Source organism: Camarhynchus parvulus, chromosome 1 (assembly GCF_901933205.1).
Source record: "Camarhynchus parvulus chromosome 1, STF_HiC, whole genome shotgun sequence".
In the NCBI taxonomy this organism is placed as follows: domain Eukaryota; kingdom Metazoa; phylum Chordata; class Aves; order Passeriformes; family Thraupidae; genus Camarhynchus; species Camarhynchus parvulus.
This window is the reverse complement of record NC_044571.1, coordinates 11,395,832-11,414,311: the sequence shown is the minus strand read 5'-3', so window position 1 is coordinate 11,414,311 and position 18,480 is coordinate 11,395,832. Positions and strand designations below refer to the sequence as shown.

The window sequence follows — 18,480 nt, the reverse complement described above, 5'->3', positions numbered from 1 at the left end:
CTAGGTACGGAACAGGTTGTTTCTTGCTGTGCAACACAGGTCAGAAGGTCAGTTGCATTTCTGAGTTGTTTGCTTTTTTGTTTTTCACAATCTATTTAAGTTCTGAAACACCAACTGTATGTTAGCCATTCTTAGACTTATTAACAGCAATTATATTGCCAGACAAAGGGAAAAGCACATACTGAAATCTGAAAGATTTGGTAAAAGTAGTAATTTTTCTGAAAGATTTCCTACCTCCTTAAGTTTCCAAACAGAACTTTTCTTAACAAATTTCTTGCTCTTCCCTTGTATATGTTTCTTGTCACCCAGACAGGATTAGGTGTTATGTTATTTAACCATGTGCCTTTTTCCTCGTCTTGGCTGTTTTATTTCTTCTCTTCATTTTCTATCATTTCTTTGTAGTTGGAGTTGAATAAATAGCACAAAACTGTGCCTTCCTTCTCATTTACATCTCCCCCTAATGATCCCCAATTCTTTTCTATAAGGAAGATGGAAAGATCTGCAGCAGTTTGTGGGAACAAGAATTAGCACCAGCAATCTGAGTGTTCTATCATAGGTGTTTGTTTAGAGTTACTGATAATTTACTTTGTTTAAACTTTGTGTATTTAATTTGAAGGTTTGGTCCTTTGATTATTATTTGTTTTTATTTAAGTATTTTCTGCCTCTGTTCATGCTTTACCTTTTCTTTCCCCTTTCCCCATTTAGTCTGTGTTTTCTGAGCATGGTCTTATAACCACAATAGCTTACAAAATGGGCAAAGACAAACCTGCTTTTTATGCACTAGAGGTAAGTTCAGTACTTTCTTCCTTTTTTGTAATGATATATGTCCTTATTTACTTCGGTTATCTGGTATTTTTATGGTGTCTTCAGCTGTGCAGAAATGAAACTATCTCTGTGTTATGCTTATGTGCCTGAAGGCTTCTGTGTGGTTTTGGTTATTCCTGTCTTAAATCTATATCATGAAATCTAATAAAAAATATTTCTTCATTGCATCATTTATACTTTCAGAGCTAGATGGCTACAACATTTTTTCTGTTACTCAGTCTCTCAAATCTTTAATAAGTACTATTAATTAAAAAACCATAAATTTTGTAATACTAGGTAAGGTTTAAAAAAAGAAGGAGAAAGTACTAATGTTTCAGTTATTACCTCATAATAAAGTCATAGCTAATTTTTTCATTTTGCTCTAATGGATTTTACTTCTAACCTCTAAAAATGTGAATCAAATTTCTGGGGGAAAAATCCTCTAATAATTTAGCTTTTTTACCTCTTTCATTTAGGTGCTTAGTTACAGAATTTAGTTTCTCAGTTCTCCAAACAAGCCTAAGAGCATCCAAATTATATAGAAAATTGTACTTATGCTTAAACTTTGGAGCTCATTGTTCTAAAGCTCTGTTTCTGAAGCACAGATCAACTTAGCACCTATTTGGCACCAAAGCTTTGTTTATAACAACAAAATTATTATTCTTCCATCTGTGCTGCTTAATGTGCTAAATATTGTAATATAATAATTATTCTTAAATCACATGCACTGAATGTTGATATTGAGCTTTTGTAGACCTGTGTTTTCCATGTGAAAGACAACACAGAATTTTTTCACTCTGAGAATAGTTTGTGGCTTATGGTACTTTATTAGGATGTGGGAGGCTGAATTTATTTCCTTTTCCTTCCCTGAGGAAAGTGAATCTTGCATTTGCCATGACCTGGCAAACTCTAGGATTTTTATTTTGTGTGGGTGTGTGAGAGGTTTGTTTTATTTTTAACCCTTGCTCTTAAAGCAAGAACTGAAACTGTCTTGAGAGTGATTTGAATTCCTGCATGCTGAAACACGTGCACTTTGCTTCTTCTTCACTTCCAAGTCTTTAATGATATTGTCTGAAAACATGTCTTCAACAGAAGCTATAAAGTGTGCTTTGTCCATTCTAGAATCTTCTACAGTCTGCTGGTTGAGATGCTGCAGAGAGACGGAAAATGTGGATTCAGCCTTTTCCTTTAATCAAACTGGTGTCTTGTAATAGCCAGCTGCTTAGAAAACACCCCTGCCCCTTCTAGCAGTGACTTGGAATGAAAATATGATGCTGCTACTGTTTTACTTGAAACGTAGTCTACTGGACTTGGCTTTGGGGTTAGATGGGAGCCATGCCATCCATCTGTGATGTGATGAAGCCTTTCAGGGCCATTTGCTGAGGCAACAGAACAATTTTGCTGGCAAATGCACAAGTGCCTACATTTTCTGTCTTTCTGGATGCTTGTATTTAGACTAGACATAATTAGTCTTGGTTTTTTTTTAATCAAAACATAAAAATATTAACGTGTCAGGAAAAGAAGTCTGAGGCTACTGAACCTCATAACTATATATTCAGAAGACATAAATTAGAAAGACAAGAAGACTACTTAGGAAATGTCACTGTAACTTCCCCTTATGGAAAAAAGCATACAATATGCACCTTTTCTATGAGGATCTGTGTAACAGGCTGCCCTTTTTACATGGTAGTTTCCAGATGCCAAGAAACTCTGTGTTTGGTTGTGAGCTGTGACTGTGAGCCTGCAGGTGGAGGCCGCAGTGACTTCTCCTTCTCAGGCTTTTTAAAAGCAGCACAGAGCTACCAGCTGCTGTCTTCTTTCTAAAGGAGTGACTTTGTTTCCCTCAGGGATCTGTTGCAATAGCTGGGGCTGTTGTTCGCTGGCTGAGGGACAATCTGGGTATTGCTAAGTCTTCACTGGAAGTTGGTGAGTATGGAGCTGTACAGTTTTTTAAGTTTTCCATGATGTCTCTATCTGTGAATGAAAGCTCAAAATATTTAAGTAAAAAGCTGGAAGGTGTATATATTTTGCTGTGTTTAAACACAACAAAAATTTACTTTGCATCCATGAGCTCACTGTTGATACATGTATTTCATACAGCCCATCAACACAGCCTTGGGAAGGCTTTGCCAGCTTTGTTTTGTTGCAATCTATACTTTTTAGTACTTTCCCTGGTAAGCAGATATTCAGAAGATACTATACTTACAGAGTATCTCCTGGTTTTATGCAGTGTTGAAGTTTCCAGAGCCAAGAGTATTTAAGTCTGTATTACAGAAACCAGCATATATTTGATCCTAAACTTACATATTCTTGTCATAAACATGAGAATCTGGGGCCCTGCAAATGTATGTAATATTTATGTAGTAGGTTTCATATCCATTGAGTTAGGGATCTCAGTTTGCAAAGTTGCCTCTTAAAGAGATGTGGAGGAGGGTAATCTGTTTCAGCTGAAAATGCAGTAATCCTTTAGCATTTGTGTAGCTGATGTTTTCTAATTCAGATAAACTGAAACAAACTGGGTTGTAACATAAAAACTAGGAACATATCAAAATTTGGAAAATAAAAAATGTCAGAGGCATGCAAAGGCAAAAATTTGAAAGTAACTGATTTAATGAGATTAAGAATTGAAAATAAATTAATTACATATTTTTAATAAATTGATATCTTATTCAAATGTGGGAAAATTTGGAATTAAAATTTAATATAAAACTTCAAAGATTCAGCAAAAACTTGGAGCATCAGTCTGTTTTTCTGAAAGAAAGCTTTGAAGATCATACAGAAGAATATAAACTAAATTAGCCATAAACTAAATCACATAAATTAGATATTCGTTGAGACTACAGTACCTCTTCACAAGTTTGTCAAGACTTTTGGGAGGTTTGAGTTTCAGGACATCTTTAACTTTGTCAGTGTTGTTAAAGTCACTTAGGGATTCATCATCTCTTCCTGTTTCACTGAACTTGTCTTTCCTTCTGCCTTCACTCCTTTTTTTAAGTGGAGTCTATATGAAAGAATCAATTTAGAAGGACTTCTTGAAGATGTTTTACTACTTCTTTCCTATACTGCTATGTTTGTCTGATCAATGTAAACAAAAGAAATTTCCAAAAGCAGAAGGAAAATGCTCCTTTCTTATTATAGGAAAGAGCTGTTCATTAGCAATTATCTCTCTTTTGTCATTATAAATGTCTTAATTTTTTTTAATTACAAATATTTTGGTATTGAGGAGTTCATATATCCACAGTTAGAATTCTCATATCAAGAAACTTCAGATTTCCTTCTAGCTGGCTTTGTGATTAAATACATAAGCTGACAATTTGGAGCTCTAAATCCATTTGAAATTAATGGGAATTTAGTTCTTAACTCCCTTTGGTCTTGATCCAGTTTCACTTGCTTGCCTTGACTTAAATGCAAGTGTGACCTTTTGGACTGCTTTGAAGGTTGCCTTCTTTATCCACATGATAGATAACATTTGAAAACCTCACAAAATCTAGGTCAGAATATTGAGTACACAGTTTTGGGTTTCAGTTTTGATTTTTCATTTTGCATTTCCCACAACTCCTTATGCTCCATCTTCTGTTTGTATTGTTGCAAAAGGAAAACTGGTTAGCAAGGCACAGAGTGCCACCATTAGTTGTATCTTCTAGTTGTATACATGGCTACATTAAATTTGTAGCTACCCAAGATATCCTGAATATTTTTCTTGATTAAATAATAACACTTTTAAGTGATGTATTTAAGTGTTGGTATAGTTGTGGAAAACTAAGTAAGTGTTTTGTGTGTGCATTAGAAAAACTGGCTGCAGAGGTGGGAACTTCCTATGGCTGCTACTTTGTGCCAGCATTTTCAGGACTGTATGCACCATACTGGGAACCCAGTGCAAGGGGGTAAGGATCTGACTGAACACTGCACTTGCAGGGGGATTTAATAATTTTACAAATATTCCTTCCAGGTATGTGAAATTTTTCTTTTTGTTGCCTTGATGTGTTGGGATACATCATTCTCTGTGGTATTTTTGTGAGCTAATGTATTTCTCTTCTATATTTAACCTGCTCAAAACACCAAGTGCTGCTGGGAGGAAAGGAAGGATTAGCTAGCCCTGCTATTGATCCTCCTCTCCTCTCCTTGTACCCCTCCTCAAAAAAAAAAAAAAAAAACCAAAACACATCAAAAACACAAACAAACAAACAAACAAAAAAAAACAGTGTGGGGCAGCAGGGCAGGGAAAAATTTTTCTGGTTTTGAAACGGTTTTTATCTCTCTACAGAAAAGAAGAGGTCTGCATTCCTGTGTACTGTCAGGCAACAAAAGTAGTAAAGGAAGAATTTTGTGCTGATTAGTGTCTTTGAGTTCAGTTTCAGGCCATGGAATTCCTTCCCACTTGGCCTCCTTCCCCTTGTATGCCGCTTTCTAGCGAGTCTATTGAAAATTCGTTTCCACTCCTTTTTTTACAGCCCCTTTCCTGGTAGTTCAGCCTCAACCACCTGGTAATAGTTCAAACAATAGGTTTTCATTTGTCCTTTCTGCTATTGTGAGCTTGCCTACTGTTGTTGGAATCACAACATGCCATAGCAGTCATGGAAGCATAACAAATATAATTAAAAAATAACTTTCCTGGAGTGGGAAAAGAAGTCTTGAAGGCTAGCTTGTTCCCAAGGTTTCAAGTAGTTGCAACTTTAGGATTCAGTTGCTTCTTGTATGTATCTTTTTCTTTAAGGAAAAAGAAAAATCTCTGAATTAGATGTTTTTTACAGTTTTTCATATCAGAATACTAAACTTCTAATGGTTAAAAACTGATCTTTGGAATGGTAACAATAAAAAAATGTCCTCTAATATCTTTGAACTTGCATGTATCCAGCAGAATTTCTGTGCAGTACTGTGCTGTTCCTCAGCTGTTGAAATAGAACAAAAGATGGTTATTTGCTGTGCTGTTCAGAGTATATTGGCAGAATTCAGCTTACTTATGGTTAGATGTAGCATAATTCCCATACCCACAAATCTCTTTGAAGGTTCAGAAGCAACTAATTATCAGACTAGATCTGAAAACAATTTCAAACATTTAGAGAACAGCAATGAGCCATTTAGGCTTTTCCTTAAGAAATGAAAACATTAGAGAATTCTTTAAGATTTTAGTGATAAATTCTATTATTTTTTAAAGAGAAATCAACCTTAATCAAGCCTTTTTTTTTCTTAAAGAGAGACTAGAATTTGTGGGGCTGTTTGTGTGTGTATGTACAGATGATTTATGGCAACTGTATTGATTGGACCCTTGAGAACACTTTGTCAGGAAAATGAGAGAGATTAGATTTTAAAAACCAAGCTTTTTAATATTAAAAAGTAGTCTTCATACAATAGAACTGAATGAGATTTGAAGAGGACCTAGGTGTGAAGTATAGGTTTATGTCTGATGAAGAAGAGTGTCCTAATTGGGTTTTTTTCTCTCTTCAACAGTATCATCTGTGGCCTTACTCAGTTTACAAATAAAAACCACATTGCCTTCGCTGCACTAGAAGCAGTCTGCTTTCAAACACGAGAGGTAAAAGCAAATTGGGTCTTAAATTCCGTGTAAATTAGTGTGATAACAGGAACTCTAGCTCTTCAGGAAAAGAGGAGATTTAAAAGATTTAATGAAGATTAGTTACATGCTTTATATTGTACTTGGATGCTATTCTTGTCTTTACTTGTTGCTAATGTTGAAAAATTGCTCCTGTGAACTTAGCTAAAATTGTGTGGTACGTTTTTTTGGAGTGGTAATGCTGCTTTTTACCAGCATGTGAAATAAGGTGAACATCTTTTGTGGATATTTTGAGGGGCAGAACTCAGAATGTTTAGAATGGCAGGGCCAGTGACATAACTACAAAGTTTCATTGGTGTAGGAAACTATACTTTATGGTCTACTGTGACAGAGATGGCTTGTGTCACTTTTGGTACACAAGAACAAAAAGGAGTTAAGGCAAGACAGCAGCAAACATACCAAGGGAAAGCTGGCATCACTTCCTGCCTGTTCCATCCTTCACTGCCTCAGCTGGTGTTCAGTAACAGGCAACCAAAATTCTCACAGAGGAAATTAATCCCCCAGCCAAATTAAAGAGGTTGATATCAGTATGAACGTTGAATCCTTATATCACCTGTGTTTGCAGTCCCTGGGTTCTGTGCAAATACAGGAGGAAATGAAATCCCTAGACCTTGCAGGATAACAGTCAAGCCTTAATTTGATTACCTGAATTAAACTGGTAATATTTAAACATACTGATTTTTAAAATAGCATCCTGCTCAAACCATGTAAGATGAGGGAAGCAGTGTGCTGTTTCTGTAGTGATATAGAATAAATTACTTATTGAAAAAGACTGACAGAGATTTCACCCAGGCTTCTGCTTTTGAAGCTGTGCTGACAACCTCTGAGTCCTCAGAAGGTTGTGAAGGAAATTGGAAGTAGCATTCTAATTTTCTAATTCTTGTACTAGAAGTCAGGGTAAAGTTACAGGCAACTGAACTGGTTTGTTGTCTGTTCCTCTTTCCTTGTCCATCCTCCCATCCATTCCCTCTCATGTGACAGCTCAGTGAACTTTCCAGCAGAAAATTATCTCTTTTTTTTCTGGGCTATTTTTCTGCTGGATTAATGACCTCAGCTGCCTCACAGAGGCATTCAGCAAATGTCAGAATGCAAGGCAGGGCATGTGGCTGGAAGCAGGAGAGGGGAATAAAGCTGTCAGACTGAGTGAGGGTGAAGTTCACTGTTTGAACAGACCTAACACTTCCCTATACTTCAGTCACTCTGATTTTATAACAATGACAGGAGTGCCTAATCAGGCACTGGACACTCTCAAATTAACAGATTAAATCCTAGCAACACAGGTTAAATATATTTATGTTTTTCTAAAAATACATCATTAGTTCTGCCTCGTCAAAAACAAAGTTCTTTCAATTCCAGTGAAAATGGAAGTCTTCAGGAAAACCCTTCATTGGAGGTCACCTTCTATGGAGTTCTTGCCTGTTTGGGACATTCACTCCTTCTGAGTACCTTGTTATCCAAAAAGCTTCTTCCTTATGCAGATAGATGACACTTGTTACATTTTTTCTCCCAGACAGAATTTTGGAAAAATAAGCAATTTTTCAGTTCTAAGAGCTGTACAATTCTGTCATGAGGCAAAATCTGCATACTTGTGTCCTTGCTCTTCATCCCACCTCTGTACAATAGGGATAGCAGCAGCATGACCATGATTTGTTTTGTTCCTTCATCCCTTCCTGGCTTCTAGCATTCTTTTTGTTATTTTCATCTCTGCTGAGTGCATGCGGATTCAACATGCTCTTACACAGTGGTAAACAAAGCCAGAGCCTCCAATGGTGCTGAAGTTCTGAATGGTAAAAAAGGCAGATGATATCACCTTAGACAAATGTGAATTGATGTATGTGAAGGAAATAAGTACTAGTTTAGTACTGCCAGCAAACTTTGTGCAAGAATCCTGGTTTCCAATTTATTTCTAGTGTATTGAATAGTGTGGGCCCATAGGCAAATGCTGCCAGCATGAAAACTGTCCTTCCTCTTCGTACCTTGTAAATTTTAACATTTATTTGTCCTGGGCAGTTCCTTTGGTTCCTTTAAAAATCTTTCTGGTAAGGGACCTTGCTGGCTTACTTTCTGGAAACTGGGAGGATCTCCTGGATAGTTCATCTCCATGTAGTTTTCACTGTCTTGCAAGCCTACAATTTTTTTGTTCTTTTTTAAGTAGCATGTTGACTATTCCTGGTAAATATTGTATTACTGGGTACTTTGTGAGCTACAGAACAGGGCAGAATGCACTGTAGTTTTAGTCTTTTTTTGTGGTCTGTGTTGCTTTGTCTTTTAAAGCTGAGAAAAACACATCTTTTTTTTTTTAATACACTGAAAAATTACAGAAAGAAAATCATACTGTACTTGTTAATACTTAACTTGTGCACTAGCCTTATAAAAAAGTGTAAATGAGACATTGAACTGACTGCTTTTACAAAACCCTACAAAAACCACTATTCTGTATTTATTGGGGATTATGGAGCAGTGCCATGGTGTTACCAGTAACTAAGGTTTGAGGCAAGTCTTACGTTTTTAGGAAAGCCTTTAAAAATCATATGGAGAGGTATCAGTGAATTAAATACTCTGTCTTAGGTAATTATCCCTTGCAAACACTGCAACACTTTTCAGCTAGAAACAGTGCCCAAACGAAGGAAACATAATTTTATTAAAAATTACACTAACAGTTTATTTTTGCTCTCGGTTTTGTTTGATATAAAATTCTCCATTTTCAAAAACTAATTGAAAATATTTGAAGAGGCTGCTCTTTCAAAACATTTCAATATTCCTCAGTTCTTATTGAAGAGTCTTCCAGATTGCCAGTTCAAATATTTTAATTCTTCAATTCTTTAATCCATCAAATTAGAGAAACTATCTAGACAAAGGATGATCAACTGAAGGACCCCATTTATTATTGCTGCTTCCTTTGTTAGCTTCAATAAACATTCTCATCAACTTTTCTTAAAGTTCCTCTGAGGCCACATAAGCAGCACATAGGAGAGAGCACCTGAGAAGAATCCTAGAATCCTATTCTAGGATTTCTGTAATGAAGAGAATGCATGTGCTGTGTGTTAAACAAAACTGTGTTGTTATTATGTCTGTTTTGCCTTTTAATATATAGGAGAGAGGATTGATCTACTTAACCCTCTTCAGCAAATGCTGTAGTATCAGTGTTTTACCCTCAGAGGGTATCAGAGCATTTCTGTGCAATTAAATTGTAACATCTATTGTTCTTATTTAAGATTCTAGATGCTATGAACAAGGACTGTGGGATTCCACTAAGTCAGTTACAAGTAGATGGAGGAATGACCAGTAACAGAATCCTCATGCAACTCCAATCAGACATTCTCTGTATTCCAGTAGGTAAGATGAATTTATAGCTCCTGCTTTCTTTTTAATGCTGAAAACATTAGGTTGTAATGGCTGTTGAGAGCAAATTGGGTAGCTTGCTTTGTTGTTGTATCTTGATAAATATGTCAGTCTTTAGTTCTGATGTCATCAAGGGGACTTCCATTAAAAATCATTATGGTCTTCTCTGTGTTTTGCTTCAGTTAAGCCATCAATGGCTGAAACAACAGCTTTAGGAGCTGCTATGGCAGCAGGAGCTGCAGAAGGTGTTGAAGTTTGGAGTCTGAATCCTGGAGATTTGACAGCAGTGACATGTGAACGATTTGAACCACAGATAAACCCAGAGGGTAAAACCTTTTTGTGTTATCTGAGTTGCAAACTTATTTTTTTACAGATGTTGATAGGACTGGTTTTGGGTACTCTTCTTTTGGCTTTAAAAAGCCTATATTAATTATTGCTTTTTAGCTAGCTGTCTTTCTCATCAGTTCTTAAGTGCTTGTAGAAATGGAAAGTGTGCACTTGACCTAATTAATGCCTGTGCAAGATAAATGCTTTTTTGTCTTTTCAATTATTTCTTTATTTTTGGTACATAATTTTGTCTTACCATTTTGATTACAATTACTTCTAAAATCCCTACTTCAAGACAGCATTTGAAGTGTTTCTACGTAAATATCTATTGTTTAATTTTGTCCTGCTTGTAAATCTTCTTAAAATTCTTCATGGTGAACATGAAGAAAATTTCTTTTATTTCTTCATACTATGCATAACTGTGGGATTTGGGGTGGAACTTTTTGGTATTCAGAAAAGGATTTTATATTACTTTCTCTGTGCAAACAAATGATACTGTGCAAAAGAGTGAAAAACTCATATTGCCAGATCTGGTTCTTAAATATTTGTGGTAGCATTCCTATGCATTGAGAGGCTTTTCTGTTTTCTGATTTCTTAATTTCAGAAAGTGAATATCGCTATGCCAGGTGGAAGAAAGCTGTGATGAAGTCTATGGGATGGGAGGCATCTGCTGGTTCAAATGGTAAAGCAAAAATGAATGCAGGTCAAGTATTATTAATTAGCCAGTTAACCTAGGGAGCTCATCTTGCTTTTGTTGACCTTTTCTGTTCATGCCATCACTGGACTATTATAGTGATTTAAAGGTCATTACTTAAATCCACTGTGGAAACAAAGCAGGAAAATCTGGGTCTTCCTCCTGAATAGCTGCAGGTTTTGCAGGATGGCACTGGTTTGCAAAAGAAAAAAAATTTCACCTGCAAGACGAGATACAGCACAATGCTTAGAGCACAGGGATTTTGTAAACCCTCTTATACCATAACCTCGTGCTGCAAAGGAGAAAAGTTCCATCCTGTGGTTTTGCTTGCTGTATCTGCCTTCATTATTTGCTGTGTAGGAAGGAGGGATTCATATCCATATTAAAATCTGTTTGACCCATAGGGGGTAAGAGCAAGGAGTTATCATAAATTAAAGAATTAACACAGACCTATTGTTGACATCCAGAAAATAGGAAAACACTTTTGAGGGACTGAACAAGAATTTTCTTCTGTAGTAGAGGGCTTTCTTATCTGTCACGTTTGAATTAATTAAACCTGCAGTCTTCCTGTGATCTATAATTTGAACGTTTATTTTTGTACTATTTTGGGATAAGTTTTTAGTCCTGAGTAATAATATAACACATCATTTATGGGCTTTATCAATTATATTTAATTTCTTTATTATTGGAAAAACTATTAAAATGAAAAGTATTAAGAAAAGAATCCTCAAAGTTTAAGCTCCCTCCACAATCCAAAATCCACAGTTGGAGTTGTCAAGCTGTATGTGGCCACTTTCTTCTTGAAAGCTAAAATTTTCCTTTTGCCATCCTATATGTTGGTTTAAATATTTTATTTAACACTGTGGTTTGCAAACAATTCTGCCAAGGCTATTGGGAAGGGAAGCACGTGAATTAACATGAGCAATATGATTCCTTTCAGTATTTATTACCCTTACATCTAACCTGATGCTTATCTTAATAGGATAAAAAATTCTGCCATGCAGTAAAACCTAGATGTTTTTTCTTCCGTTTATGTGAAGAGATATGTTTATCAAACTTAATTTAGTGATTTTCTGGTCCAACACATGGGGGGCAAATGTTATTTTCCTTAGTTCTTTGATACTTTAGGAGTAGGTTGGGATTGGAGAATACTAGAAATGGCCTCAACCTAGATTGTGCTGACAGTGGAATTTGGACTTGAACTCTTACAGAGAGGACCTGTTTTGAATTATTATGGGGTTTATGCATTATATTTTTTTAGTTCTTCTGCGAATGTCACTACATTTGTTACTTTTTGCTTTTCATATATATTTAACACATATACTGCAATTTATATATATATTTCTCTTTTGATTTGCTTGACTGGAAACACCATCCCCTGGATGCCATCAGGTGACAGTAGTATCTTCTCTAGTCTGCCTTTCAGTGTTTTTATTATGACTAGCATGCTAATGTTAATCGGAGCAAAGTACCTCTCAGGTTAGTTATTATTTGAATTAGACCAATTTAAAACCTATCTGCACTATTTTAAGTTTTGGGTTTTTTGTATTCCATCTGTCTGTTTCTAGCAAAAATGACTGATGCTTTTTGTTGTTCATGCACACAAATGTTTGAGGGTGTGAATCAGGCATAATGTGCCTAAGGGAACCAAGGGAATGCCATCTCAAATCCATCCTCATGTGCCATTTAATTTGTAGTTGTTGGATGCACGTGAAACCTTGGACTCTCCTTTGTCTGTCTGTGGAGATTGCACAGTTTATAAAAGGGATACAGGTTGGAGCAGCCTAGCAGAGTTATGCATTGCCTGCTTTACAGTGTGCATGGCAGATAGAATAAGGTTCCATCCTTTATCCTGTATTTCTTGCACTGTTTTTAATTATTTTGAGGGCCTTGTTTAAATTAAGTGAAAATTATTTCTTCTGTCCCTGAAAGGCTTCATGCACCCATTTGATTTTTCTGGACCCTTTGAAACTATTGTATTGTTAGAAATCTTCATCTACTAAATCTATAAAACATTCTTCTTGTACTTTGCTCTTGATGGATACGTGAATTAATTTAGTCTAAAAAGAAGAGGCCCTAAAAGGCTTAACTACAAAACTGGAAAGGGACTGTGTGCATATGCAATGAAGATGCATCTTCAACCTGTTAATGTACAAGTTATTTTAAAAGAAATCTCTTAATGTACATGACAGTTACTTATGCCAGAAGTAAGACATTTCATTAAGATATTCTTACAGTAAGAAAAAGAAGTTTGTTTGATGATATCATTTATTCCTTATTTCCGAATTTCATTGCAGAGATACTATTTTAGTATAGGCATTGTTGCTGCTTAGTAAGCTTGGGGGTTGTTTAGTTTTCTTTCTTCGTTTTGGTTTTGGAGGGATAAGCAAGGAGGTGTTAATTAAACAGACAGTTGAGGACTCTAGCATGCTCCTGTGGTGATATATTTGTATTTTGTTTCTACTCATTCAGCCTGAATTAACTATTCAATTTTCCTTGCATGGAAGAGATGGTTGCAGCTTGTAGGAGAGCTAAAATCAAGCTAAACAAGTGCTAGGCAAAAGTCAAAATGAACAAATGGATTTTCAGTTATTTACTAACTCTGGAATGTATCTGTGAGTGAGAAATATCTATATTATGAAGAATAAAATAAAGCCAGCTGTGAATAAGTGGGTAAATTTTTAACAAGCTGAACAAAGTAATATGAATATAAATGAATATAAATTCCAGGTCAGGTATTTCACCACATAGACGGTACTTAAAATAATATGGAAAATCAATGATAAATTAACAAATAAGCAACTTATTTTCTGGGATTGCTTTTTAAAAACAACCAATCAGTAACCTGCATATTAAACTTGCACTGCTGGAACTCATAAGAAAAGATTTCTTTTTCTCCCTTCTTTAAGCTTGTCAGTGCCTTTCTGACCCGCAATTGGGAAACATATTCATCTCAACTCACTGTGACCATTAGAACTCATTTTTGACCTTGTTTTCAGATAACAGTAACTATCAATATGGTTACTGTTACTATGTGTATATAGTTGTTATACATACCAGTATAATTACTTTTTATATGAATATACAGCTTCACTATTTACAAGCTTGGGAAGAGGAGAAGTTTCCTGTTCTTCGTTTTAAAAATGGTGAGGTCTCAAAAGGAACAGCAGCAGTGATGTTACATACAGGTTGTAGATTTGCCCAGCTGTCATTAGTGTAGAACATGAGATACAGAATTTGCCTTGTCAGTTGGAGCACGGCTGCTTCCCCCTTAGACACTGCTCTGGTAAATATCCTTTTGCTTTTAAAAGGCTTTTTGACCAGGCTTTCCTTTTAATTCAGTGCAGAAACTCCATTTAATTAATTTGTTACATGTTATATTTTAGTGAAACACTGTACCTCCAATGCAGTCATCAGAGTAGTAGATTTGAGGATTGAATTTAGGGAGGATTGAATTCATCCTTCATGTGCTGAAACAGCAGTAAGTCTCACATGGCATCAGTGCTGATGTTGAACATGTCTCTAGGGCAGGGCCATGATTTTACAGCTACTGAAATGTGAAGGAAAAATCTGCTGTGCCAGAGTAGAGAACACTAGCATAGCAAAACCCCATTTACAGAACTGCTAAGCTGCCTTTTTATGTGGCACCTGATGACTGAACAATACTCTATTAATTATATAACTTCATAATTTCATCAAAATCATAATCTTGTACCTTATTTTATGATCTTCATTCTTCTCTCCTGGAGAGAAATGGATGGTATTTTTCACTATTGAAGCAAGGTGCATATAACAATTGGAGTCCTTATGCTAAGATTTTCTAAAGTTTTTCACACTCATTTTGGAAGTGGACATCAGAGAGATTTCAATGTATTCCATAGCTGTAGTTTTGTTTTGTTTTGTTTTTGCACAGAGTGGGTAGTAGTTAACTGAAAATTATCCTATATTTTATTAGACTCAAATTTAAATAAATGCCTTTGTGGGCTTAAATTGGCATCTCTCAAGTGAGGTATAGTTGGGATTGGCTATATATGGGGTCTTATGTGGCATCTGGGATATAAAGTTATTTGACTTTATTCTCACAGAATGAGACATCAGTGCTGATCAGCAAAACTGTATTGTCCCTGCTTAAATACCCAGTGTTTTTTGGGTTTTTTTTTTAGTAAGATTCTGGTTTTCCTTTTTAGTTTCTTTTGTTGTGATTGTTACTGGCAAATTGCATACTAATTTATGTATAGGGGATCACTGTGCAGTTCTGCAAGATAGTTGCAATAATATTTTCCAAATTTCTGAAAGTTGAACTCATATTTAGAAGAAAATAAGCTTAAATTACCTTCTTTCATTCCTTCTACTTGTTAAAAATTTACCCATCTTAGTAGTGGTCTCTGCTCCCCTTACTGTGTACATCCCACACACTTAAGAGCTGGCTTATCTGGTGTCACAAGACATATCTAATTTATAATTGCAGTTGTTGAAAACAAAAGTTGGTTTTACTGAATTCCTCTGATAACTCAGTTGTGTTATAGAGTGTTACTGTTTTAGAATAAGTTCTGTATTCCTAATGCACACATTTTTTATTTAAGGTAAATGAGGCTACTTAGTGGACTCACTGGATGCAGCTGATTTTTTTGTTTCCGTTTGTTTTGTTGTCTGAAGAGATTCCACCACCAACGTGATTATGCTACTTTTGCGGTTCAATGTATTCACGAATCCATCTGTCACCAGTCCCTGCATAACTTCCCAGTGGTGCACTGAAAATTCAGTCTTCAGCCCTTCATTACTCTCTTCCCTTACCCAAATCAGCTCCAACTGCACTGGAAGCCTTTGTGTGGACAATCTCATATCATCCTCTAAAATCCCACAAGCCCTAGCTTTGTCTGAGAAAGTGGTATGAAAAAAACCTGCAGTCTCTGAGGTAATGATGGCAGATGTTTAGCTGTCCTTTTCAGGAGTTTGGTACTTCATGCAACATACTTCAGAAAGTTAATGATGCACTATGGAACTTTATAAACATCTTACAATTCTTCCAGCTGCTGTGAATTACTTTTCATATGCCAATGGTTGCCAAAGATGTTTTATTGTAGTTGCCACTGGTGTGAAACACCTTCCATGGTACAAACCTTTTAAATACTAGCCCAAGATGGATTACCATAGCACACATTGCCTCTGGTGTGGCAATGAGGAGTTTGCTGCTATGGTCCACAGATTATTGCTGAAACATTCAGTTGCAAGGTTAAAAAGTTGGGTTTGGTTCTGGCACATGTAATACTTGGCCCATCATAAGTATTTATGACACTAAATCCTGTAGTTGTACCTTTAAAGAGATGAGAGAAAATAGTGTTTTGGTTAAGGCTGTGTTTCATCCTGTGGTTTTGTGCTAGCTTGGAAAGACAAGTTTGATGCAGCATGCTATTGACAGGACAGCTGCTTGATAACTCAGCAACTGATAACTTTTCAAACTACTCTGTACAGTGCACTTGCCTTGACCAATACTGCATATGTCCTGTCATCCTGCTTAAGTGACTATTTGTTTAACTTTAGGAAGTTGAAGCTAACTTAGTTTTCATTAAAGAGGGTCCACTCCAAACTAAATATCAGTGCTTTAGTTCTTGATTTCATTTAGTATATCTCAGGGACCAAAATCTCCCTTTCAGTTTCCTTGCCCATAGTTTTAACTGCAAGTTGTTGCAAAGTATGCTGGGACAATCCAAAACCCTGGCTCAGTAGAGTAAGTACTGGCACCTGAAATGGGCCACTGGAATTTACAGACAATGGTGACAGCTGAATCCCATCCACTTTGAAATCCTTTGTTTTCCACATGAAAGGAGTGAGATAATAATCTTATCTTCAGCTTTCCTGTTTGTACCAACAGCATCCTAAATGCCAGCCTTATTGGTTAGGTCAAGGAGAAGGTGTTCTTGTGTAGTGATGTTAGACCAGTATGGAATGGCAGCAAGGTTAAATGTGGGAACAACACAGAGAATTTCAAAGATGTGTTTAAGTGCACTAGGAGTTAAAGGGAGAGGTTTTTTGTGTGCATTTGTTCTTAAAGATTTTTGTCTTTAACAAAGTTTTTCTTTGATTAGAGGCTTAGTTTTTAAAAGGATGTTATATGTCTGAAGCAATGAATTGCACAGAAGTTCAGGTCTGTACAATATATTTAATATCAAATGCATATTAATTGCCTTTTTATTGTCAAGTGCAATGACTTTTGAAAATGTGACTTTTAACTTAGAAGATAGAGAAGGAACGTTTTTTTGTCCTGTGGTTGCATGTATAACTTCAGCAGAGAGAAGGGATTTTGTATACAAGTGAAAATATAACAGCAACATTCAAATCCTGTCTCTCCTGTAAATACTCACATGTGAAGCGTGACAGCCAAAATTTCTGGTGTTTCCAGTTTGTATTGGAGAGGTGAAGAGTGAAAAAAAGAATGTGATCCCATAGAAAAAATCTCATACTCCTTACCTTTACTCTGAGCTGTTTCTGATCCCACTGTACCCCAAGGAAGAGGAATGGAGCAGCTGTGGAGCACAGGGAGCAGGGGCAGCACACACCTCAAACTCTGGACTTCGGAATATGACCTCTGAGTCTTGCCAAAACCACTGAAGTGCTGGACCTGGGAACGAATAATGCTGAAGTGTGGCCTTTGCCCATGATGAATGTGGCAGGGGGAAAGCTTGTACCTAACGAGTAGGAGAGGGAATTTTTGCTGCTTTTCTGACTTATCTTTTACTGGGAAACACAATTCCTATTAATTTTTCACTGAGTAAAAATCATTATTTTATTTTCAATTGCTGTTGGAAATGTTTTTTAAGAGTTTCACATCACTGTTAACTTTCTACCAACATAGTTGAAATATATTGTAAACTGCTTGTTGGCGGGGAGGGGACAAACTGTTAAAGTTAGCTTTTTCTGAAGCTGTGATTTTTTTTTTTTATGAATTACCAGTTTATAAATTCTTAATTGAGAAATGCATTAACTTGGTATTAAAGTACCATAAATGAATTGATGGAAGGTGTCGGTTTATTCTTGCACATCATCTTTCAGACACATTGTCACTAACATTTTTACATGAGGCACGAGTATACACTGATTTATATAAAGCAGTAAAGCAGCCACTCTGAGACATGCTTGAAGTTGCTCAGATGTACAGGTGAAATACATGCAGTTCTGCATTCTGCTTCAGTGATGCAAGGACTCAAGGACTGGATTAGAAATCACGTTTCCTCAAGTCCCTCCTTGTTCAGGAAAGAGCAGGAAAACACAAGTAAAACAACAGGAAGGAACATGGTTGTAGTACAGGTTTGATGCAGAGGTGGGGTGGGGCCAAACAGGTTTTGGTTTTATGCCATAGTCTGGCAATTGCCACAGATTGAAAAGCCTTTGTGAGCTGTGGGGAGAAACATTCATGAAATAGCAAACATTGCTGGGGTGGTAGCTGGGAGCAGAAGATGCTTCTGTTATTTTACAAAAGGAGCATGGGTTACATCTGATGGGTTTTTTAAAGTGCATTTAAGGAGTGCACCTGATGGATTCTTACTCTGTCTCTTTGTTGTTCCAGCTGCCTTCTACACATCCAGTGCTCCATGATTATCCAAGGTTATGGCCTTCATCCGTAGCCTTTACAAATCCTTAGTATTTACAAATCCTTAGTCTCCTCTATGGAAATCAGTTGTGTGTGTCAGAAACAAAACACACACACCAACATACATCCTGGAAACAAAAATGCATTTAAGTT

General features: G+C 36.3%; 1 protein-coding gene across 4 annotated transcripts in view; it reads left to right on the top strand.

Annotated features, from left to right (window-relative positions):
- GK (glycerol kinase) overlaps positions 1 to 17,748 on the top strand; it is a 34,805-nt gene extending 17,057 nt beyond the window's left edge. For 2 of the 4 annotated variants that reach the window (XM_030953314.1, XM_030953306.1), the window contains 10 exons: positions 5 to 47; positions 706 to 786; positions 2,652 to 2,730; positions 4,592 to 4,688; positions 6,253 to 6,337; positions 9,592 to 9,712; positions 9,901 to 10,044; positions 10,650 to 10,727; positions 12,132 to 12,218; positions 15,323 to 17,748. In XM_030953314.1, coding sequence (XP_030809174.1) covers positions 5 to 47; positions 706 to 786; positions 2,652 to 2,730; positions 4,592 to 4,688; positions 6,253 to 6,337; positions 9,592 to 9,712; positions 9,901 to 10,044; positions 10,650 to 10,727; positions 12,132 to 12,218; positions 15,323 to 15,330 — 823 coding nt within the window. In that variant the 3' untranslated portion in view covers positions 15,331 to 17,748. Of the gene's footprint in view, positions 1 to 4; positions 48 to 705; positions 787 to 2,651; positions 2,731 to 4,591; positions 4,689 to 6,252; positions 6,338 to 9,591; positions 9,713 to 9,900; positions 10,045 to 10,649; positions 12,219 to 15,322 lie in introns of all 4 variants that reach the window. The other 2 variants (XR_004060908.1, XM_030953327.1) reach the window with 2 other exon arrangements.
- The last annotated feature ends 732 nt before the right edge of the window (positions 17,749 to 18,480 follow it).